We start from the raw sequence: 26,718 nt of genomic DNA, 5'->3' as shown, positions 1-26,718 counted from the left end.
GTAACTTCTCACTTGTTCAAAGTAGCTTTTAAACAATATGAGTTAAGAAAAATATGGTATAAAGAGCATTCATGCACTTGTTAAACTTCCCTGAGATAAATGGAAAATTGTCATTTTAAAAGTCAAAAGGTCATTTGGTGGAAATAAGGATATTCATTACTCACTGGGCTAATATTCTGAAAATTTATTATTGTAATTGTAGCATTTTCAAGGTGTACTTGTGATTGGTTGAGGGCAATATTTCTTATGGACCAGCATGCAAGTCAGAAGTGCACGATGCTTAGCCATATTTCTGATCACTATGGCAATAATTATCAGGATTTAAAGACCCAGACCGGAACTTATATTGATATTGACAAATGGAAACCCTACAGCTACATAGCACAACAATATAAGCTTTCGCTGATGTGGTTTACGGTACACCATGTGGAGTATTATAGAAACTGTGGATAGAAGAAAAAGAAAAAAGAAATGGATAGGCGAGAAAGTGGAAATGTGAGAGTAATTTTTCTTGAATGTAGTCCTGAAAAGGACTGTAAACCAGAAGAGATTGATGAGTTGAAAAAGCTTGAGTAGTAGGATGGATGAGGAGGTGCTGGCTTGAGTCGGCGAGTAGAGATGATGAGTAGAAGCAGTAGAGACTCAACGTTTCGGGCAGGTTGACTGTCCGTCTTCAGGAGTGAAGACGGACAGTCAACCTGCCCGAAACAAAGGATTGTCCGATATTGTTTGACCCCTCCCACCCTGTAGTCTGCAAGAACAGACTCAACTTTGACACTTTAACCAATTATAACATGTCTAGAGTGAAGACTAGAATCCAAACTCTGTCAAATAAGAGGCAGCCACAGTGCACAGTGAATCTAGTCTCACTACTTCAGACTCTGCATTATGCACTATGTGAATTGGAAATACCAAAGGTCTGTGCCTGCAGACTACTCACCTCTAGCCCAATAGATTTTTGTCTTTTTCTTACCTTCCAGTTATCACAATAAAAAAAAGAATTACTAAATTCTGAAATAGTGATTCTTTTGTTTGTTGTTTCATTTCTTTTTGAACAAAATAAGTTTATTTTTCCTTTAATACACGCCAGCCTCATTTACAATTTGACAGATCAATATCATTTTCACAAAGAAATAATATATAAACATTCCAGTCAAATAATTTCATTCAAAATCATCATTCATCAAACTAAGTTCATCTTTTAGATCAGACTAATTTCATAATGAACAAAAACAGAATCAATAATTGCTTTGCAAAAATCATGATTTAATCTCGCTATCACAAATACAAAAATAATAGCAAACTGTAGGACAGAAATTGACACAATGGAGGCATGATATAAGACTTATTGTTATGGAGAAACTATCAGGAGTTTATGGTTTTCTTCTACTCCTCGGGGCCATAAAAAGAGAAATTGTACTGAGTAAAAATTTGGAAAAGATTACATTTGATTTGCTTTTATCCAATGGAGTAAAATAATGGAGAATTTATTCTTACCCTACATCACAAAGACATTATAAATTTGAACTTCTGATTAGATATATTGCAACTATTGAAAAGTTGAAAATCACAACAATTTTGTTTGTCCAACTTCGTTCTAAATTTCACCGTTTGGTTTCTTTGATTTTTTATTTTAACTCTATATAAAAGCAATTTTCTGTTTTGGTTGGATTCTCACCTGGCTACATACAACCAATCCATAGCATTCCAAAGATTTTTCTTAGACACAAGCCTTTACTTTGTAATATTGTCTGTGCATGATTTATTACATGAGAAATAAAGATATTATAGGTTCCATAGCAAGGACCTCAGCACACTTAACAATTCCTTGAAAACTATGGTCCTCAAAAGAGCAATTTTAAGAAAGACTGAAGCTATCAAGTCACTTCTGCAACTTACTTTAATCCTTGATTCACAGTGCACAATACTGACAACCATTTCCAGACAACCTGCTCATGCTAATGTTTCAAAGCATTAAGTCTTTCAAATCTTTAATCATTTGAACATGGGAGGGAAGCACCAATCTGCAAAAAAAGAAGAAGAAAAGATGCCTCTACCATCCTAGTGGTTGAAAGGCAATATGAATCTGGGCATCGTAACATAAAACTTAATAATTGATCATGGAGATTTATACGATCAATCGTAAAAATAAGCCTGACGATCAATCATAAGGCTTCAAGTAACGGCTCAGATGAGACCAAACTTACCATAGGAATATAGGTGTTGATGTGGTTTATGATACTAAGACATAAAATGAGAAGCAAGAAGAGGTAGTACACAGTACTTTGTATGATGTTTAAATCAAATAATGCACAGGTTTGAGTGAATGAAACACCCTGTAGGGTATTTACAATGTGCGACATCTGCTGAATTGTATTGAATAAAATTGTGAGTATCCCAGATGCCTGCAATACCATTAATATGACAATTCAACTCATTTTTTGCTTTACAAATCGTTGTATGGTGTATATAAGCATTGCTCCCTTCATGATGGAATATCCTGGAGAGGAACGATACCTGGTTCAGTGCAACATGCAACGGTCACCTCTAGACAGGTCCGAACATTCATTGCAGACCCTCAACATCTGCAGAATTCCTTCTGAAGACTACCTAGAACAGGAATATTTTCAGACTGACAAGCCTCTAACAACTGATTGGCCAAGAAAGCCCATTATCATGTCTCTGATGATAAAATCAGATCACGGTGTCAATGATGATGTTGATGCTGATATTGATGGGGTAGCTGATGATGCTCCTCTTGTACCTCTGACTGAATTCAAGATCCTGATAAAAGATGAAGTGGGTACCACCAGATTTTTACAGGATAGTCTCTATTTATTGATTGGCAAGCCCATTATCATCTCTCTGAAGAGATCGATGATGAATCGGATGATGACGAGGTGGCAGATGATGCTCCCCCTCTTGTACCTCTGACTGCATTCAAGTTTCTGATGACAGCCGAGGCAGGTGCCATCAGTGCTTTACGGGACAGTCTCATCTTTCCACTGACAGGGTCACGACCAAAATACTTGACAGGTATCTCCTGGCCGACCTCTAACTTCAAGGCACTAGGATGGTTCACCTGAAACAGAAAACATTCCACATTGAAATACAGAAAGCAGCCAAAAGTATGGCATGAATTCACAAGAGGCTAAATCTCCATATTGTCAGTAGGCTGAATCTGTACGGTAAAGTTAAAAATGTTGAGGACAGATCAGAAAAAAGTTGTATTTTAGAATTACGGCATTGGTCACAGCCTTATATTGTCAGAAAACAGCCTCCTAATTCCTAAGAAGGTTGCCTCTTAAGTCAAACCTATAATAGAGCTTTTTTCTGAGCTGTTGTAAAATCCCCATTTTGAGATCCAAGGTTCAAATATCCCATCAACAATATGTGACTTTGAAAGGATACTGTGCACACATGTTGGGAAAGCCCCCCCTTCCCTGGTGGTAGATGTAATCAACTGCATGTTTTTTGAAAACGTGTTGGTGAATCCTCCGGCATGTTTTGATTCCATGATATTGCATCAGGCATAAATTGCTCCAACTTTAAGGGATCCTTTCACTTTATTCTGATTTTAAAGATTCTCATTTTTGGAAATGGGCTAAGCATAAGGGTTCATTGTGTAAAATTACGAGTCTAAAAGTTTCAAAGTATCACATCTACAGGAACCGTTTTAAAACAATGGAGATGTAAACCAGAGTTTGAAAATGATGAGGGTTGGTTTCAATGACCAAAATAAAGAGCAAATCTAAATGACCCCATGAACTCTGGATGAACCCAGCATGACCTACATGTATGTTCTATGCATTATTCATCAAAAATGCCATTTTATGATGACCTCACAATATTTCTAAACTACCTTTCTTTGATCCAGTTGTGAGTTGTGAAGTAATGTCGGTTGCATGGCGGGATACAGCTTCACTAGTACTCCATTATCCCTACATGAAATAGAGAAAAGACAAAAAAAGTCAATAAATGAAAGGATCTAACAATCAAGGAAATATTGACATTTAAACCAAGTTGACATGATGGCAAATGTATTACAATACATTTTTTTTCATATATATATATATATATATATATACAGCTGATAAGAGGTGGCCATTTACAGAATTGAATATAGGTATTTCAATCAACGCTACATATAAAAATCTCTGAAATTCATATTCAACTTTCTTCTAACTGTAAAATAAAAATATAAAAAACATGAAGAAATAATCTTCAGACAACATGAGCCAATTAGAATGAGTTATTGTTACCTTAACTCAGATATAGTAGCTGTGTAGATACCTCCAAACTCCAAGTCCGGCTCTTTCTGCATAAGTTAAAGACAAAGTGGTTATTCATATACATTTAGATATTTAGGATAGATACCTAAAGAAGTAGCAGTTGTTTATTTTCAATACTTCTTTCTTCACAACCATGGCCATTTCTCATAAGGATTGTGATCAATGAGTAAAGTATAAACAATTGAAATACATCATTTGCTTGGCCGAGGGTGACTAATAAGCTTCTTTTTTTTTTGAATTACCAAAGCTTAAGATAAGCGGTTCTAATACAAATCAGCTTTTTAGTAAGTTTGTAACTCTATTGTTTTTTTTTTACTTTTTGTTTGAAGGTTGGTTTATCCATACTCTTTCTTGGGATAGGTCACATCATATACATTTTTCAATTACACTTTGAGGAATGACTAGCAATGCGATGATGCATGAAAAACCGTAATTACAAGGATGGTTTCCGCTATTTAAGACGTAAAATATAATTTCTATTTCATTTTCACACAGAAAAGAATATGTAATACTATTAGATATGTAGCAATATTTGGGACAGTAGGAAATTTTAAAAAGTCAACTGGTAACTTACATCTTCTAATAAAAGCTGTTCTATTCTTTCCTTTGCTTCACTCATTGCACTGGGTGTGGGAGCAAAGACGGAGAAGTGAGTTTCGTCAACAGGAGTAATAGTTACACCTAGGGCAGAAGAATAAAACAAAACAAAAAAAAAACCTGAAAATTAACAATTTCTTTACTAAAATTCTTATTCACTTTCAAGTATTTTGTAGGTAAAGTTGAAAGATTTCTATGACGAGCCTCAAATCAGAGTCTCTTCTATCTGCATAACGACAATCAGAGCACCCTACCCTGCCCCTGTTTGACCCTTTGGGATTTGGGCAGTATCCTTGAAGTAACTGTCTGCTAATATGTATACTGAAGAGAATATTACAAGTAGAAAAACGTCTTACCAGTTTCAACTCTCAATTTTTTCAAGTTGTATCCACCTGGCCCAACAAATTTGGATCTCCTCTGTATTGGTACTTCAAGGTTTTCTGTGAATGGAAGAAAGATTGATTATTGTCAACATAATAACCCCTCAAAATCTTCATTACATAATTGATTTGTGATTCAAAGGGTTTGAATAGGTATACAATAGTATTAATCAAATAAATATTATCCAATAAGATAAACATCATCCAATAAGATAAATCTCTTTCATAATTTAAAACCCCTCTCCTTAGACTTTGGTAAATAAAGTGTTAGTCACTTCTATGGTTTACTACATCATCATATGAGCAAGGATGTTTTAATATGGTGAGGGTGATATGAAATAAATTTAAAAAAATGTTTTTCAGTGGACATATTTTGAAGTATTACATAAAAAATAATGTTAAAAAGAATAACAAGATTACCCCCCCCCCTTTGATAGGAAATCACCTCTAAAGCATGAAATAGGCTGAACATTTCAGGAAATAATCCTTGTTTGTAATTTGTTGATATCTGATCACTAAATTTGTAGGATGAATTTTCAAAGGGCCATTTATAAAAAAAAAGAAAAAAGAATTACTACAATATAATTCATATAACTAAACTTTGTATGCATGGTTTAAAGGCCATTTGATAATATATGTATGAGCTACAATATAATACATATAACTGAAACTTTATGCATGCCTTAAAGGCCATTTGATAATACCTGTATGAGCTACAATATAATTCATATAACTGAAACTTTATGCATGCTTTAAAGGCCATTCGATAATATATGTATGAGCTACAATATATTTAATATAACTGAAACTTTATGCATGCTTTAAAGGTAATTCGTTAATAACTGTATGAGCTATCCCCCCCATCCATTCCATTAACAAGACCTTCCTGAAACGATTCATCATGAATTATCTCTTCCTTCTAGTTCACCGGGGATTGAATATTTCATGAAGTGAATATGAGATAAATGAGGGTCATATGGTTGATTATTCAATGGAATTGTCCTAAGCGTAAATTGCTACTGAGGGTTGCGATATCTATAATTTAGAGGATGGTCACCTGTTACAGGGCTGTTGCTTTTCCTCAAATCTCTGGGTTTCCTGATAGCCGATGCCATGATGTTGAGTATTTTACTCTTTGCTGCTGTAGCTGCTTGGATAGCTTCTACAATGATCTTCATGGGCAATGGAACTTTCACATCTGTCTGGTAACAACATAGTAATACATTCAAGATTAGAATACAATGAGAAGTAGTAGAAGTAGAAGTAGTAGTAGTAGTAGTAGTAGTAGTAGTAGTAGTAGTAGTAGTAGTAGTAGTAGTAGTAGTAGTAGTAGTAGTAGTAGTAGTAGTAGTAGTAGTAGTAGTAGTAGTAGTTGTAGTAGTAGTAGTAGTAAAAGTAGTAGAAGTAGTAGTAGTAAAAGTAGTAGAAGTAGTAGTAGTAGTAGTAGTAGTAGTAGTATTAGTAGTAGTAGTAGTAGTAGAAGTAGAAGTAGTAGTAGTAGTAGTAGTAGTAGTAGTAGTAGTAGTAGTAGTAGTAGTAGTAGTAGTAGTAGTTGTAGTAATAGTAGTAGTAAAAGTAGTAGAAGTAGTAGTAGTAGTAGAAGTAGAAGTAGAAGTAGTAGTAGAAGTAGTAGTAGTAGTAGTAGTAGTTGTAGTAGTAGTAGTAGTAAAAGTAGTAGAAGTAGTAGTAGTAGAAGTAGTAGAAGTAGTAGTAGTAGTAGTAGTAGTAGTAGTAGTAGTAGTAGTATGTTTATGAGTGCAATGGACAGAATACTTCATGAGGTGAAAGATGAAAAGATCCATTCAACGAGGCGTAGCCAAGTTGGATCATTCATTTGACACTTAAATTTATCAATTTTGATGCAAAATATGATCATGCAGTGTGAGCTTGGTCTGCTGATTGTCGTGTACAATGCGCGCGTGCAATGGACAAAATCGTATGGATCAAAAATTGCACGATGAATGGATCCTAAATTGCAGATTCGATGACGTCATTGTAAAATGGTCCGAATGATCGGTATCAGACAACCAATCAAATGCCAAGGATCTATATAGGTGTCCTATAATACACAATAACAAACTATTATTATTATTATGACTGCTTCTCTTGTGTATACTGCTTCTCTTGTGTATACTCACCTGTAATGCTGTGATCCCTTTCTTGGTTCCTGCTAGCTTCATATCCATATCTCCCATGTAATCCTCGATGCCCTGTTACAAATATACATTAAATTAACCTAAGACATATAGTGCTGTTGATGTTTAAAAATATCACATTCATGTATGGATAGAAACAAAATCATATAGCACAAAATATGGTATACTGGCCATTACAAGTATTTGTTTGTCTATCCCTCTGTTTTTTTTTCACTCACTCATGCATCCATTCATTCATTCGCTCACTCACTTACTCATTCACTCATTCTATCATTCACTCTGTCATCTGTTCAGTATATCCATTTATTTGTTCATTCATTCACTCACAGATATATTAACATTATTCATGCATCCATTCATTTCTTTGTTAGTTCAATCCTTCATTCACCCACTCATTTGTTCGTTCAATCGTTTGTTTGTGCACTCACTTACTCCATTCATTCAATCCCTCATTCATGCTGTTTATTATCATTGCTTTTATGGAGATGCATACACAAAAACAATGTTGAGTAGAAGAAATAACCAGTTGTCTCGCGATGTATCAAAACTAGTTGGAGAGCTACGTTTGATACATCGTATTTCTTCTACTCAATCCTTCACCACGATGAACCTCTTCCACATCAAAAACAATGTTGACTGAATGAACCTTGCCCAACATACCAGTAGATCTGTGAGTATCCTATGGTCTTTGATGGTGAAGATATCATCAGGTTCTGTCTCTGTCACAACACCAATAGATACCCCTGCTACAGGATGACTTATTGGCACACCTAGGGCATCAAAAACAAATTTCAATGAAGAATCAAGGAAATCTAAATAGATTTTTCATTATACCCCTTCCCCCACATGAAAAAAAAAGGTTCAATAAAACAAAAATATTAAAGGCAGAGATGTGTATGTTATATTTTATTCATTAATTGAATGTGCATATCTGACATAATAATAACACTAGACATTTACAGGGTGTCATCTAAAATTATATAATCTATTCCGAGGCACACAATTACTATTACCCCAGCTGAAGTACGAGCTGCTGCTACAAGCACCGAGTGCATGCAAGGAATGAATCCTGCCAGGTACCCATTCACCTCACCTGGGTTGAGTGCAGCACAATGTGGGTAAATTTGGTGCTGATTCTTAGTATGTGTAGTTAACTTGTTAGAACCTTTCATAGCAATGCTTAACGTATGACTAAATACACATTTCATAATGATAATGATAATGTGACTTATAAAGCGCCAAATCCACTCTGTAGAGTGCTCAAGGCGCATAAAGAGCTAAGAGTTAAATAAAAAAGTTTTTAGAAGATTTTTGAAAGTTTCGACAGAGGTACCTTTTTTTATGTCTTCAGGAAGGCTATTCCACAAAGTGGGGCATGCAAAATCAAATGATCTTTTCCCCCAGGTTTTTGAAAATTTTGGAATAACAAGAAAGCCAAAAGTGGATGAGCGCAAAGACCTGCTTGGTCTGTAGTAATTGATAAATGAAAGACTGTATTGTGGTGCATTACTAGCAACAATGACTGTTTCCCCATAGGATGTGCCAATGGACATTTGGCAAAAATGACCGTTTAAGACATGATTTAGTCTCTCTAATGGCAATATCCAATATTCTTTGGGGATTTTAATGTATACAATGTAATTTAATACCTGAATCCATGAGTGCAAGACTGCCACCACATACAGTGGCCATCGATGATGAACCTGAAATAGCAAAAGGAAAAAGGAATCAACATAATACCCAACTCTATACACAATCGCCGAAATTCACAAATGAAGATAATCCCTCATAGCTTTTTTTGAAGCACACAAAAAATAAGCGCTAACTGACACAGGCTGCCCAGGTGCGAGCCTCCAGTTTTTGTATAATTGGATCATATTCAGTATGAACATGCACTTGAGAAACCTAAATGTCCATGGGTTTGAAAGTTCTTTTAAGAATTTGGTACTGAATCTCAATGAATATTGTAATATTAAAGGAAACAATCTTCCATTTCATAATTCTTTCACTCTATCACTGATTGTACCCAACATATTAAACCCTATGAGAAAATTGCTAAAATGGGTAGGCCTAGTCAAATTGTCATTTTCAAAGGAAAATGAAATACATACAGTTCAGAGAGATGGTCCTAGAAATTTTCACAGAGAATTATTGAAAACAAATTTAGAGCCACTAAACTTTTATAGGATCGGGATGTAAGATGGTATTAGAGTACAACTAAATTATCCTTTACCAAAGTTTCAATCAGGCTTTAAGAACTGTACAGTAACATATCTGTCCCTAGCAGAGGAAAGATAATGAATACATACCATTTGACTCTAAGACTTCACTGGTAAGTCTAATAGTGAAAGGATAGTCAGCAGGAACCACAGGTCTTAAGCCTTTCTCAGCCAGGGCTCCTACAAAGTAGAATAGATAAGTTACATCATTCAATAAAGAACAATTTTGTGCTATTTCACCAATTCCATTTCCTGTTTTCCTAGCTGGAAAGATTTGGCGTTTATCAAACGGACCTAATTTTGAACTCCAAATTAGAAATGAATGTCAATTATTTGGGTCACTTACGTCAAATTGTCTGCTTTTGTCATATAGACATAATATCAGAGTGTACTAAGGCTCTAATTTAAACTAATACAAGTGATCGATAATTAAAATGTAAAAGAAAAATATCTTGTTAATTATATATTTATTAAAAAAAAACAGTGTGTCACTGACATTTTATATCTAAATTCAAAATAGCTACCTACAGCCATTTTGAATGAACATGAGACAGAAATTGAGAAGCGAGTTACCCAAGAGTGCTTATCAATGAACAATGTAGATGGGTTAAGCACAAAATTTGTAAGAGCAAGCTACTACAGCTGTTTAAGCTAAACCCAGTCGCTAATATACCACTGACCTACTAAGTACATTAGTCTTGTAGACATGGAACTAATCTGGCGAATAGAGACCCCCACATCAGCAGACCATGAAGCAGAGAGGAGGGATGCCAGAGAGTACTGCCAGAGTGACAACTTGAACTAGATTTCAGCAATCATAATATCACATCATGCTAGTGTATGCCTCATCATTCTTATAAATGATAGGTATGACATTCTCTTAAGCATCAAAGTTAATGAGCATGACAGAACGGCAGCAAAGCATTCACACATTCCAATTTTATTCTAAAGTGTGAAGACAGTTTCCTAGGTGCTGCTGAATTCAATAAGATAATGGGTAATTCACGAAACAAGGCCGGACTGTAAAATCTTGTGATGAAAGACATGAAAGTCAAGTTGAATGGGTGTAAGATAGTATCATTAACTGTCATAATGGGATGTCAATCAACCTGAGAACTTCCATAGTGAGCAAGAACTATGGCGTTGAGCATCTTACGGGAGATACCACATTGATTTCTGTCTATGCTTAGTTGATGACCGAGAATTATACTGAAGCAGTTGAAGTAGAAGACAGCAAGGACACAGATGCTTATATCCAACCTGCTTATGTCTCACATTAATTCTTGGGTGACCTGATGATAAAAAGCAAGCATGAGTTAATTAACTGCAACTCAATGCTCCTAGATGATGTTGCAAATGTAACCACACCTCTTCAAGTAGTCACTAGAAGTTATCATAGATCAGACTTCTATAGTTATGGGGGAAAAAATGATCCCTTCTCACACTATACTGTGATTTTTTTTTAAATCGAAGTGGAAGTCATGATTATGCAATAGCAGATTCAATGACAAGATCAATAGACCCATCCAAATGGATGACTCAAAATCTTCAAGGCATCAAGATTGAAAATTCTTGCGAAGTGATTAAGTCTGAAACCGGAAAAGTTCCAAGCCAAAGTAGCAATTATTTATTTGGGAACAAACAATGTGAATAGAACACTGCAGATAAAATCTTCTCTCAGCTTCTCTCTGTCAGTGACTACATCACAGGTAAAACTAAATGTGAATACACTTGCCTTTCCTTCAATCATCCATTGGCAAGGCAAGAATTAGGAGATTTCTGCTCGTGTTAATGAAGTGAACTGAGGATTAAAACTTGTGACCAATCAGCAGGCTTCAGTCATCTGCATGGGGTGGACTTGAACCCACCACCTTTGGTTCGACAGGCAGATGCTTTACTGACTGAACCAACTCGCTCTTTCTTAGTTGAAAAATTGACTTTTGTGACTCCTACATTGAGGTCTGGAGACTGTATCCTTGGTTTTGGACAGTTTGACCTCAGCCTTGACCTTGGCTTTCCAGCCATGCCCACAACAAAGGCCTACAAAGAATTGGTATGACCGCTAATATGTTTGATGCAGTGCACACTAAAGTATGTGTCCCCCCAATAGAGGAGCAAAACTGACCATGACCCAATTCAGTAGAACGCCTCCCCCTATAACCTGAAATTGACAGAGAACTAGAAAAAAAAGCAAATGGCAAATACTAACCATGACCTAGTTCTCTTCTATTGATGCCCCCTGTCCTGCCGGTTTCATTAGTAGCATAAGGCGGAAACTGTATTTGGAGTAGGCAAGTAGATAACAGTAAATATTAGCATTAGTGAACTATTTTAAAAAGCAGCAGAAACAGAAGTATACATGCCCCCTATTTGGGACCTTTCTAAATTTTTGGCTCTGTTTTCTAGTTTATATGAAAAGATCCATGCAGTGAAGTAAACATTGAGAAAAATAGGAACTGGATGTACAAAAGGTTGATTATTTTATAGAATTGCTCAAATTCTAAAAACATGAACAATATCTCAAACATTTTCAGTCTAGTAATGTCAAATACAAGAACTTTCACAGAAAGGAAATGAATAATTAAATGACTAAAGAAAATCTAATTTGAAAATTAAAAAAATGTATTGATGTAACATCAGAAAAGGATCCTTGTCACTTGCATTTACCTCATCAAATCATACAAAATAATGGTAAAGGTTACACCACTTATGATTATGAATTCTTCCAAACACTTGATCAGTAAAAAGTACATACCTCATAATGTAACATGAAGTTTTTTTCTCTGATATTCCTGAAAAAAAATTATAAAAAAATAGATTTATCCAGCATTTTAAAACATTTAAAAAAAAAAATGCTTTCAATGGATCAAATATATATTTACACTGAACATTTTTGTTCATTCTTTTATTAGCACCTATTTGATTCTCTCAATTTTTACGAAAGTTCACATATTTGCCTGTATTTTCTGGTTCATTTGAAGATTTGTAATGCTCTCATTTTCATCATGGCTCGAGAAGCTCATTAAGGCAAGTATAGAGTATTAAAAACAAGGTCAGATGTACTAAAAGGTTGATTTTTTATTTCTTCATGGAATTGCCCTACTGTACATAAAATGATCAGAAGAAGAATGTCAAGATCCATTACAATGAGATTTAATGAATTTCACAATGAGTCATTACGACCCCCTCCCCCTTTTGCCACTCCCAGTTCTTGTCTCTCAACCTATGTATTTGTGTTTCTTGCAAGACCAGTCTTCATTTGAACTTGAAGACATTACATAATGTAAACAGACATAATGTACCAATAACATTTGCGATGAAGATATTTCTGCTGATTGACACTCTCTGAAATTGGCAGCATTTGCTTAATAATGGATATTACTACAGACATAATCAATTTAATGTGTTATGATCATCACTTACTCCTGCCATAGAGGGTCTGCCCTCAATGCTGACTCGATTGAATCAAATGTTACTGTACAAAATACCTGAAATTTATGAAAAAAAAGAATATACAAGAAACGATATAATGGGAGCTTAATAAAACAGGTTGTGAAGAGAATTTGACAAAGGCCTTTTTCGTTAAAGTTAATGAATATGAATAATAAAATTTATGAACATATGTGGTCAAATTCATAACTGAATATATCATGACCAGTGCCAGCCGCACAGAAACGTCATTAGCCTAACGGAGTGCTAACAGTAGGCCCAGCCACATCTTCCGGATTGTGAAGTAGAAAAAATACATTTCAATGTGTAAATAATGCATTGTGGTAACATTAGGCATTGCTGCCACATTATCTGTTGTAACAGGGCCTCTGGTAGCGCATTGCTAGCGCTAACAACATTTCTGTGCGGTCAGTACAGATCTACTGAGATATTTGGGGTAGCACTGTTATTTCTAAATTACACAAAAATACTTTCAGAGCATTTGTATTTACACTGTAATTTTTTTTATAAACTCTAGCTGGAAATTCTGCACATGTATTATGCAAACAACATACAATTCACTTCTTTTTTTTAATACTAAATTCAATTAAATTTTATTGTATTATGTTTTTGTTGTTATATTCTACACTATGCTTATTCAGCTCTGTGCTGCGATGGAAGTTTTTATCTCAATAAACCATTTTGAATTGAATTGAAATTCACTATCAGCTTATAAATGGTAATGTAGTACAAAATTAGATACAAAGTGATTTTTTTTGTCAATACCAAGGAGAAGTAGCAGAACTGCAAAACTAGAGAGTCGAACAGAAAAAAGAAATGTGAGAAAATTCTTACTTGAGTTTGGCCCCTTTGAAAGAGTGCAGAGCCATGTAAGGGTTTGTAAAGATCTACAGAACAAGTGATGTCACGCATCTCATCTGCTTCTCTTCCATCACACCTTTAATTATAACAGGGGAAAAGTGATGAAACATAATACCATACAAATTTGTATAGCACAGTAACTGTGTGTACGCGTTGTACTACCATGTATTAATGAGCTCTCAAATGCTATACATACTGCCTAAATAAATGAATTTTTAATCTTGGTTTAAAGCTTTCTAATGTTGTGGATCCTCATGTTTAGGGGAGGTTTATTAAAACAAGTGGAGCGCCTCTGGCAGTCTCGCCTGCTTTACACGATTCTATATAGCAGCAGTGCTGACTTTGAAAACTACTATAGAATAATCATTCACAAAAAACACCATTCATATGATTGACCTTAAATGACATTTGACCTTGATTGTGTGACCAAAGACTTGTGCAAGACAATCAGTGAAACTTGATTATCTTTATGTCCACATTTCATGAGCTAGATCCATAAAACTTTCAAAGTTATGATGGCAATACCACAAATACCCCCAACATGGGCAAAGTTCATTGACCTTGGCCATGTGACCTGAAACTCATGCAGGATGTTCAGTAATACTTGATAACTATTATGTCCGCGTTACATGACCTAGGTCCATATACTTTCTAAGTTATGATGACATTTAAAAAAACTTAACCTTGGTTAAGATTTCATATTGATGTCGCCGCCGTCGGAAAAACTGCGCCTATAGTCTCGCTCTGCCATGCAGGCAAGACAAAAACTAGGAGCTATTTAATATAACAAGTGGAACGCCTCTGGCAGTCTCGCCTGCATTACGCGATTTAATATAGCAGCAGTGCTAACTTTGAAAACTACAATAAAATAATCATTCACAAAAACACCATTCATATAATGACATAATACCACGTTCATTGACCATAAATGACATTTGAATGGTGACTTAAGACTTGTCAACTACACCCATGTCCACATTTCATTCACTCTATCCATAAACTTTCAAAGTTAAGATGGCAATTCAACAATTACCCCAACATGGCCTAAGTTTATTGACCTAAACTGACCTTTGACCTTGGTTTTGTGACCTGAAACTCACAGGGGATGTTCAGTGATACTTGATTACTCTTATATCCCAAGTTTTATGAACTAGATCTATAAACTTTCAGAGTTAGGATGGTAATTCAACAAATACCCCCAACATGGCCAAAGTTCATTGACCTTTAATGACCTTTGACCATGGTCATGTGACCTGAAACTCGTACAGGATGTTCAGTGATACTTGATTACTCTTATGTCCAAGTTTTATGAACTAGATCCATAAACTTTCAGAGTTAGGATGGTAATTTAACAAATACCCCCAACTTGGCCAAAGTTCATTGACCTTTTTTCTTATTAAGGGTTAGAAAGTCTTATCTGTAATACAACTCAGTAACATGTTATTCCATGAAAAAATTGACAAATACAAATTTAAAATAAAGACATTATTTTACTTTTAAATATAACAGAAAAGAGCCATTCAAGTCAATCACGATTCAACATTACAAAACAGTTTATATAACAATAAGATACCTTTTGTCCTCTTCCAATACAATTTTTCTGAAGACCTCTTTGGCTACAGCATGAAAGGCATCAGAGACTAGTGATGGGTTTTCATCTGGAAACATTTCTACATTAAAGTATGAAAAAAAAAAGTTTTTAGAATAATGAGGAAACATATAAAACTGCACATTTATTACTTCTATACCACCAATATTTCTATGACATAAATTTACAAGAACAAAGAAATACATAAATAATGAATAATTTCTCAATTAGCATCATGACTCCAGCCTTGACTGCAATCAAGAATCATATGTAATATGTTTGTTATTACCTAGTACATTTGAAAGATGTTGCTCTCGAACTTCACTTGCAGCATTGTCTCTTGAAAACTGGAGAATAAAATAGAAGAATACACCATGGAAAAAAAAATCATTCATGTCTATGTTACCCTATAATATATCTTGTTTGCTAAGAAAAAATATCCTGGGTTTACATGTTTATTACATATGTTTGTATGATATACATTATTTATAAAAAAGAGGTCATTTAATTACAAAAAATAAAGCCCCAATATATTTAATCACCATTACTTTGCTATATAAGGTAACATTTCATATAATAAATATATAAACACTAATAAATTCATTCAATATGTCAGGACTCCATATCTTGAAACCATGTGACTTTTAACATAAGCAGTATTTGAGAAACGAATACCAAACAGGTTTTGGTTTGAGGGTAATATCTTTAGCTTTACAGTCACAATAACGAAACTTACTCCTGATAGAAAGTATGTCATTGGAGTTCAATGCAACAGCTTTGGTCTGGATAAAAGTCAAATAATTTCATATTACCTTATTGTGGGTAGGGTCTGTGTAAACTGCATAATACTGCTCAGCTGTTAATCTGTAGTTACAGAAAAAAAATAGTATACAATGTGTAATTGTACACGTGCAAAAGTAATCTGTTTCTAGTAAGTTAAACTTTGAATATTTCTATTACTCTTAGTTTAAATTTGCCGTACTGAATCCCTATCAAATAACCGATAGTCTTAAAGATACAGTATTCTTTTCTTTTTTTTTTAATTGCATTCAATGATCAGCACCCCAATCAATACTAAACAGGTCTCCATACTACTCAACATCTGGATCTCAAAAACTTAAGAAAACTTGGGGGAACATCCTTTGCCTATGCATTCCCAACTTTGTGGAATAGCCTCCCTGAAGACATCAAACTTCAATCTCTGTTGACTCTTAAAAAAATATAATCGAAATCTCTCTACTTACTTCACACACCATTGCCAACTGAATTACTCAAATTGTTATGCTCTTAATAAGTATACTATATCATAATTACAACCATTATCTCCTAACTGGAGTACTGCTCAATCTTTATAGTGAAATTAAGACAAAAGTTTCCATTACCTTCTAATATGGTCTAGTATCTCCGGTGGTGGTATACCCGCTGGTTCATACTCCCGCTTCTCCTTTCCGTATTCTCTAGCAAGTTTCTCAATGCTTCTTACAATGATCTGGGTTTCTTTTAATCCAGCCTTCAAAGCTTTCAAGAAGTCCGTTTGGAGAACATTGTCTGCTGAGGCTTCCACCATTACTGTCATGTAAATAAAGATTTGAACAAATTATACTAGTCACTAATTGGAGAACGAAAGTGGATAGCTGAGATCATATACCTCCTCTGAATGAAAGTAGATAGTTGAAATTATATCCCTTTTCTAAATGGAAGCAGATAGTTTAAATAATATCCCTTCTCTGAATAGAAGCAGATAGTTGAAATTATATCTCCTCTATGAATGGAAGCAGATAGTTGAAATTATACCCCTTCTCTGAATGGAATTGGATAGTTAATATTATCCCTTCTCTGAAGGAAAGTAGATAGTTGAAATTATAACCCTCCTATGAATGTATTCGGTATAATTTAAAATTATCTTTGACTGTTGGAGGGGCTGTGGGACTTATGCCTTTGCCAATCAAATTTGGAAATTGTCTTCTTTAATTATTGTACCAATTACTAGGGACATATAAACAGCCAATTGAAGAAGACTTGCATACGAGAGGAATGGATCTTGAACAGACTATTATTCTGTTTTAATGGGTTTTTATTTGTTTTTCTTTAGCTTTGCTTCAGATTCCTCTGACACGTAACCCACGTAAAATATGATGGCATAAGAAAACACATCTTTTTAATTTTTAAATTAAGTCTTCAATCTCACCTAGATTACTCTTCTTTGTGCCAGCTACAACCATGTTAATAGTACTCCTTCTCATATCTAATCTAGTTGGATTAATCATGACCTCTTCATCTATCAATCCTACTCTGACGGCACCTACTGGACCATTCCATGGAACATCAGAGAGGGCTAGTGCAGCAGAGGCTGAGGGACAATAAAAGAAAGGAAATAAATGTCATGGTATACACTGTATAAGATTATTATACAAATGATACACATTTAGCGAGGGCATCAGTACGAGTTACCAGCACAATGTAAATGTACAGTTCTAACATGGCTGAGGCAATAGTAAAGGGTGTTTGAAGGGTTTGAAGAATTGGTAAAACTAACACTGAATCAAAATGATGTGCATTATTTGTTTTATATGATAGTGTTGTGGACCCTTGTCTTTTTTAATAATGAATTATTTTCATCCAAAAATCGCAACTGGTCACGATACTCAAGTTATGACTACTGATCTTGTGTCATAGGTAAAACTGGCATATCAGGCAAAATAAATGCCTGGGTCATGTGACAAGCTAAAACAAACATTTGATTAACAGCTAATCCTATAAGGTTACATAGTGCCTGATTTTAATTTTGCAACACTTTTCTTACTGTTCCCATCTTGTCACAACTACCATTGGTACATTATGTTGAATACCATGAAAGAACAAGGCATAAGCTATGTTGTGTCTCGCCCACTTGTGAAAGTAACCAGAACCAGGCACGCAACAGAATTGGATATCAAAAGTTCATTGTAAAATAACTGGGATGAAATAACATTTGTCATAAGAGTCTTGCACCTATACTTTAATGTTGACCTCAAAATGACCTTACCATGTGACCTCTGAACACACAACATGCAGGTCTCCTAAGTACAGCTACAACCCAAGTTTGGTTCAAAAGTGACTTACGGTTGCGGAGTTATGTCATAACAATGACCTAAAAATGACCTTTGACCTTACCATGTGACCTCTGACGGTGCCATGATATGCAGGTCTCGTAAGTACATCTACAACCCGAGATTGGGCAGAGTTGTGTCATAAGAGAGTCTTGCACGTAAACTTTAATGGCGTAACATGCAGGTACCCTAAGTACATCTACCTAAAAGTGACTAACGGTTGCGGAGTTATATGTCATAATGTTTGTGACGGACGACATTTGGATCTCTTAGTCTCGCCTTCACCTCTGGTGAGCAAGATAAAAAGTATGTTAACCCCAATTCTCCCGGGGGGGGGGGGCCATAATGGCCCCCCCCTCGACAATCTTAAAGATATATCTGCTGCGCAAAATGTTTTGACCTTGCCGCTCACTGACTTTTTACTTTCAAGTCTCGCGCAAATTTTGAGACCAAATTTGTGACGCCCGGGTACGCGGTTACGACATTACGCAACATTATGTAAGTGCATGTCAGACCCAAAATTGCTCATAAACGTGATTTCATGTACAAATCCAATGCAAATTGTGTATTTAGCCAAAATTCATAAATGTATCATTATTTCTCCTTTTACTGATTAAACTTAATAAATTTTGCCTTGTTTATGATCAGAATTAAGTCTGGAATGATTTCCATCGAAAAAACAATAAAAAAACAAAAAGTAAAAAACAAAGAAATTAAAAAAACAATAAAATACATAAGAAATCGATCTTGGTACCAGAATTTTTTTCATTTACAATTGTTAGGAATGCTATAAAGAATATTTTCACCAAAAAATAGCATTCTAGGAGCTTTATTTAGTGAATCAGAGCAAAAAGTATGATTTCATGAATAAATTAGCATAATTAATTCATATAAAATAAAAATATATGAATTCAGTGAAATTTACCAATGCAACTGCGTAGATTACGTCATTCTCTATCATCATGCAAATTTTTGTTGTGATCGCGCAATCCGCGGTCGAGATCTTATGGAGGGGCCATAATGGCCCCCCCCCCCCCCCCCGGGAATGACAAGAATAAAAATACCCCGGGAGATTTAGGGTTAAACAATGACAAACATTCATACAAAAAAGACTACATTTCTATTTTACCTCCATTAATGCTGATAACACCTGGATCATGCAAGCCATCTACTGCTAATAAATTGCACATAACCTGGAGATATGGAAGGGAAAAGGGAAACACAAAGGGGTATAATGTAAAAAGACATCTGAAAAAGAAATATATTTTGCAATACTAAATTCAATTCAATTTAGTTTGTCTATTTCAAAATGAACACGCAGTCAACAGGAAGAGAGATGTTGGATCATGAGGTAAACTGTGTTAATTTCTTTGTCATCTTTTTGTCAATATAAGAGTGAGAAAAAATATTGTTGGAATCTATACATACATACCTGAGTATCATAAAAGAATCCTTTGGGAAAAAGTGGTCTGATTGATCTGTCTAGGAAAGAGAGAAAGAAAATGAAATAAAATTCACATTTCACTGCATTAAAAAAAAAATCAAACCAATGTATTATATATCAAAAAGACTGAACAGTGATTTTTCAGAAAATAAGTTCTCAAAACCTTTGGGTTTGACATAGAATTTTTTAAATAAATGTTATTGCAATTTTACAAACATTTGGAGGTTTCATATGGGTTTCTGTGGTATTAGTTGCGTGTCTTTACTAATTTTGCTCATTAATAAACACAAGAGGCAAGCATCGTCCCACTGCAATTCATTATTATGGATGCACAAGGTATAACAACCTTTCAAATCTTGTCATCATTATGAAGTGATTTACCTATCATTCTACTTGTAAGTATCTCTTGATCTGTAACGCCCCTCTCTCTCCTGAGATGATTGGTGGGTATTCTACCTGCTGCTGCAGCCTTTTGCCTGTAATCAACCTTGGAAGTAAAAAGACACAGGAAATGAAATGTAAAAATAATGCATGAGCAAAATACATGTAATGGGTAATCTTTAATTCTGTTTGACTTTTTATGGGTAGCTTATTTCAAAATAATTTTTAAACTAAATTTCCTGTATTATCTGTATGTACTGAGCCTGGAATGTACTGGCAGCTCAAGCTAAAGCTGGGGAATAATAGTTATGTGTGTATCCTCTGGAAAATGTGCTAATTATAGCACGATTAGTTATTATTGATTGTTCACACTAGTTTGATAGCCAAATTCGACAACTTTCAATGAATTCCTAATCCTTTACACAATGGTAAATTAATGTCGCAATATCATGCAAACTGAATGCATGATATCACTTCAAACTGAATGCCATCATGACCAACAGCAATATCTACTTCCGTGAGTTTTTCATACTCTACCTAATATTCGAAACATTCCTGTATTTATCATTAAATCTTTATTTACTCACTGTCAATGGAAGAAAACCAGGAGACGATGAATTCTTCTTACTGACTGCGGTAACCATGACAGATGTATCCCCAATCTGAAATACAATAAATAAACAGGAATGCATAATTAATGTATGCATTAACTAGCATTGGAATATACAAATATTATAAATAATATAACAATAATAAAAAATCTACTCAGTTATGATTTATAAAAGATATATCAAAGGAGATTTTTCTTCAAATTAAAGTTATGATTTATAAAAGATATGTCAAAGGAGATTTTTCTTCAACAAATTTTACTGTGACTTTTACTTTTAACAAAAATATTTACATAAAGTCAAGATGCAAAATGAATATGGATAACTCTTTCACCGCAGGTACTTGATCCAAACTGAAACAAAAAAAGGTGTTATATAAAATGGTTTAGGCTAGATAGTTAAAATAACATAAAATTGTATATTCTCTCCAGTCTGAGAGAATAGAAAAGAAGAATGGATTATCCAATAACATTGTCAAAATAGATATTCAATCATACATATAGGAGACACCAAAATATTTTTTTTTTAAAGTCTTTTAAGAACCAAAGTGAGACTGAAGTAAATGCTAACCAGTAAATTAAAATAACCATTAAAAGACCAGATCATAAAACATTACACCATTTCAAATATTGGCCTTGATTTTCTGCATTTCAAAAGTACTTCCTATAGATATCTAGAAATATGAGACTCACCCATAAAACAAAAATAACTAGGCCTAAATGTTTATTTAATTTCCATTCAGAAGTATAAAAAAATGAAGAAAGCAAAACCTAAGCATAAAAATTCATTGAAAAAATAAATATCATGCTCAGTAATTGAAAATCAAATAGTAAAGCATGTGTTAAATATGCACTTTGAGCATTTAATAGTCTGGATATGGATTCATATAACTTAATTATATTAATACTTCATCATCTTAATCTATTCAGCTCACTTACCTGAGCAGTTGCACATCCATCAGCTAACTTTGCCAATTCCCCAGTAGACAGGATAAGAGGACTATAAAGTTAAAAAGAAGGGATCATAAATTATGCTATAATTTTGCTACAACACTCTATTTAAATAAAATATTAAAATACAGAAGTGTACTATAATTTGCACAAAATAGTAAGTTTCATATTTCAATTTTGAAAAGTTTAGAAGTTTTGGGCAAAACAACTTAGTTGCAGTCGTGTTCCTAAATGTATGCCATGGAGTACCTCAAGTGATGTTCATGCAGGCTCTACTCCACTTCCGCTACACTATGCTCCACCTACCAGTAGAGGCGCTGGTCCAAAAATTGGGATTGTCACAGAAAACAAGGATATCCTCATAAACCAAGACAAATCATGTCTTGATAAATTGAGACTGTCCTTGTTTATGGGGACTTTTTTTTTCACTTCCCCCTACGGGACAAAGACATCAATTAAGGGAATTGAGAGTGCTAAAAATAGATTCAGTGACCTCAATTCCCCCCAGTTCATCGTCTATTTTTCATGACTTACCGTCTTCCAATAATCTTGTTATGAAACCTGATATGTTTACATTGACTAGCCCACTTGATTGGTGTCGGTACTTGACAGGATTCTTGTGTGAAGAAATCTTTAAAAACTGAGACAGTCCCAGTAAACTGGGACGATCCCAATTTTCTGACCAGCGCCTCTACTGCCTACCCGAACATCGAGCCCCAAAACTCGCTCTGATAGTTACTCCGAGTGGCAAAAAAATGCATATTTAATGTAAAAATCCTACATCGATCGAAACTAGCTTAGCAAGGATATGAAGCTTAGTTTCTCACTTTTCATCCTAATTTCACTCCATATCCATCCTCCGCTTAGCCTCATAATTGGTGATTCAGAGCCAATATCGAGTTCCTCACACATATAAATAATTCGTTACCGATTTCAAAACTTCGCATGCGCACGCACGAGGGTCTGAGCTCGGATCCTCGCACATGCACAATTTTGTTGTTGTTGTAAAGACACTTACATCCGTGAAGATGGTTATAACATATTACTTTATGTTAGGAGGTCCTACTTAGTCTTGAGGACTCCATGATGATGTCTTTTAAAACAAATTGACATGATGGAGAAGTATGTCAAATTTGTTTTAAAAGACATCATCATGGAGTCCTCAAGACTAGGTCCTACTGAAAAAATGCAAATGTGATAAAAATAAAAACTGAAAATGTGAAATGAAAAACAAAAATTGAAACTTATTTTTTTTGGAGTAGGCCTAAACGTAAAACTAAAATGACAGATTAATTGTAGATTCTCCAACCACCATTCATAGAGTAAACATTGAAGTGCAGTAAGGTGTTTAAAGTGTTAAACATGCGTGTAGTCACCACTAAAAATGGTTGGTCATAAGTCAATGTGTGATTTTTTACCTCTGCCCAATTACTGCTTCCACACTGCCAGTTGATGTTGCATAGCCTGTGGCAAAATGCTTCAATCTTCTAGATTTTGTGGACCACTGGCAACGTGGTCGTGGAGTTCCTACAGCATATCGCATGTGTACTAATGCACGCCACATTTTTCCTGTCAATCAAATGATGATAATATAACTTCATATGGATTAAACGCAAAAAGAGCGAGAGCCGAGTGGGTCTCGATCTCTCAGTGAATCTTCGTGTCTATAAATTAATGATACCGGTACGATACACTCTTTCACTCGGGGAGCTGCCGGGGTAGTATTCACGAGATGCCGCTGATCATCCCGCATGCACGTACAGCAGGGCGAACAAATTATGACACGCTGCTCTATCCATTCGAGTATGGGAAGCCAAGTTGAATAAATTTGATAATTTTTTTAAAAATATATTTCCCGGGATATTTTCTTAGAACACTTCCGCCGTAAAATAAATTTGAACCATGTTCAGTAATAATTATGTAAAAATCATTTATTTCAATTTGTATCTCTGTGATGAAAGCAAAATAAACTCCATTTATGTTTCTTACAGGCCCTCTTTAATTTGTTTTCATGGGCGGACCGGCGGCCGCAAAAAAAAAAAGGAAAGGAGAATAAAAAAGAAGAAAGAAAGAAAAGATGATGGAAATTAAAGGGAATCGGGAACTTTGGAAGAATCGAAAAATAGCAAAGCATTCAGGTTATTAAACCCTGGGGACGTTTTCAGTAACCCACAAACTTTTTTGCTTTTTTAGTCCCCCCCCCCCCCCATTTCCTCATCTACTATATACTGTACATGAATTGTAGAATGCATTTGTCATCTATTGTATTTATATATGTATATTTTTAATGAATTGAAATGCATTTACATGTACGTACGTATCATCTTCATGAATTTCACAAGCATTCCCTAAAATTTCTTCGTTTCAATCTTTAAGAATTAAATATATGAAATATATAAAAATATACGCTAGTGCTCGCGCTCGCGTTATTTATCCAGGCCCCGTGAGATACAATATCTTTTTTTTTTAAATAATAAAGCCAATTTCTACTTAACAATTAATTCAATCTTTATTCAGTACCACCCACCCCCAAAACCCAACAACAACAAATCGGTTTAACAGCGGCAGATTGGAGAAACTGTTAATGAAAACAAGTTTGTCGCCCACTCCCTATTTGCCGCAAAAGCTGAATCCACCCCTGTAATAATTCTTAAATTTGAAACAGCAACCTTGATTAAATTAAATCTTAAAATCGTAATAAGCGATTAAGTTTTAAAAGCAATCTCCTGCCTGAATCATTTATAATTGGTTGGCAAAATCTCCCTGCTGTATCCAAAATGCAACTCGTAACAAAGGTCACGAATAACGAAAAAGGGTAGGCCTACTGCATTTATGGACTGCAAATCACGAAAATTCATAATGGTGCTAGACGGAAAGAGAGAGAGAAAAAAATCATCATCGAAAACGATAAGTAGGCTCACATACCGGTGGCGGATCCAGGCCCTGCGGGCCTCTCCCCATAGACCTTTTAATTAAGCCTGCTCTACTCCTTCTATTCTCATTGTCATATATCCATCCTCTCTTCTCCATTTCCTTTTTACTCTCTCCCATTTCCTTCTTTGATCCACCCCCCTCATCACTTCCCTTATTTTGTTTGCCTTTCCTTTTCCCTTTCTTCTTTACGCATTAATTTACTCTATTTTTTCCTCTTTATTTTCTTTCCTGTCTCCCTTTTACTTTTCTTTGATTTTTTTTATTGGTGTGTGCGTGGGGGGGGGGGGGCGGCAAGTTCACCTCGGACCCATGAATCCGCATCTGCCTGCTCCCCTCTTCCAATTCTCATTTTCTTACCCCACTAAATTCACACACCAACACACTCAATCTACACACCCACATACATTGCTCTGCTTCCCGCCTCATCTCTCATTCTTGTATCGTTTTCCCACTGTTCTATCTCTCTCTCCCACTCCCCCTCTCTCCCTCGCATGTGTCTCTTTTAGTATCTTCCTCTTATTTCTCTGTCTCTTTTTAAGTCCCCTCTCCTTTCTTTTATTGAGAGATACTTGGAAGGACCTTTAATGTTTTTAATATTTTTTTATTTAAAAAAATGTTACCATTTATTTATACCATCTAAAAAACTAATATACAAACTACCTGTACTTTATATTTCGTATCAGTTGATGTCAATATTGTGTTCTAAATATTGAAGGGAACTTAATTATTTTACAGGGCCACATGATCTACCCTTTCTTTCTTTTTAGGTTTTTACTTGTATGAATGTGTATTTTATAAAAGCAGGTATTTCATTTATATTGTAGTGACCTTGATACAGAGGAGGGGAAGTTGAAAGGGGGGAGCACAGGGGGAAAAGGGCACCTTTTCTTTCGAAAAGGGCACTATCTTAAAACAAAGAAAAGTGACTTATCTACAGAAGCATAATGGCCAAAATTTTGAGGGGGCTAGATATATCGTGTCACATAAAAAATTATAAGAAGTTGCGAGCGAAGCGAGCGAGCAATTTTTAAAAAACATTTTTATAGCGAAAATCTAATTTTGTGATAGATTTTGACAACAAATATTTATAAAATATCATATTTCACCCTTCTCTCTTTCCTTTTCTATTTTTTTCTTGGTCGTAAAAAATTTGGGGAAGGGGCAAGAGCCCCACATCTGTACGACTCTGCTTATCTACCCCACTGACATGACTCATGAAGCTTAAGGCACGTAGGATTATATTGTTACAAGTTTTGTAGTAACATACAAAAATGAGAATATTGTTTTCTTGTTTCAAAGGGGCACTCATTAAAATGTAAAAATGGGTCCTCATGTAAAAGGGGCACAGAACACATTCGTGTGCGGCATATTTCTTGGGTAAAAATGCGGACTGATACGAGATAGGGCACTTACAAGAAGGCAAAAGGGCACTTGCTCACACATTTTCCATGTTCTCCGTGTTCTCAAGATGAAAAATGTATAGTCCATGTTTTATGCTATTTTACCTATCTGATGTTTCGGCCTAATTATGGAAAGAAATTTGGGACAAAGGTATGTTGTGAATTATTAGAATATTTATAAAGTCACGATTAAAAATAAATCAAGCATCAATGAAATGGAAACTGCATATAGGCCTAATACTGACATACTCATCAGCGTGGTTTCTTAAATTTTAATAAAGTTTGAGTTTATCATATTCTATTTTGATTTGCATATTAATTTCAAATATTTGCATGTGATTTATATACCTTTGTTTTTTTCATGTTTCA

General features: G+C 34.9%; 1 protein-coding gene across 1 annotated transcript; it reads right to left on the bottom strand.

Annotated features, from left to right (window-relative positions):
- Positions 1 to 773: 773 nt before the first annotated feature.
- LOC129264578 (polyribonucleotide nucleotidyltransferase 1, mitochondrial-like) lies at positions 774 to 23,808 on the bottom strand. The gene is made up of 25 exons (XM_064102450.1): positions 23,434 to 23,808; positions 22,004 to 22,064; positions 21,045 to 21,119; positions 20,458 to 20,563; positions 20,065 to 20,114; positions 19,762 to 19,825; positions 17,732 to 17,893; positions 16,926 to 17,112; positions 16,356 to 16,407; positions 15,833 to 15,890; positions 15,529 to 15,625; positions 13,929 to 14,031; positions 13,068 to 13,132; positions 12,400 to 12,436; positions 11,854 to 11,920; positions 9,735 to 9,824; positions 9,075 to 9,128; positions 8,086 to 8,195; positions 7,408 to 7,479; positions 6,327 to 6,471; positions 5,246 to 5,329; positions 4,867 to 4,973; positions 4,263 to 4,318; positions 3,863 to 3,941; positions 774 to 3,082 (listed from the first exon to the last, which is right to left on the bottom strand). Exons 1-25 carry the CDS (start codon positions 23,577 to 23,579, stop codon positions 2,858 to 2,860), a joined length of 2,352 nt encoding a protein of 783 aa, XP_063958520.1. The 5' UTR covers positions 23,580 to 23,808; the 3' UTR covers positions 774 to 2,857.
- Between the last annotated feature and the right edge of the window lie 2,910 nt (positions 23,809 to 26,718).

Source organism: Lytechinus pictus, chromosome 7, assembly GCF_037042905.1.
Source record: "Lytechinus pictus isolate F3 Inbred chromosome 7, Lp3.0, whole genome shotgun sequence".
NCBI classification, from domain to species: Eukaryota; Metazoa; Echinodermata; class Echinoidea; order Temnopleuroida; family Toxopneustidae; genus Lytechinus; species Lytechinus pictus.
This window is presented reverse-complemented; position numbering and strand designations above follow the sequence as displayed.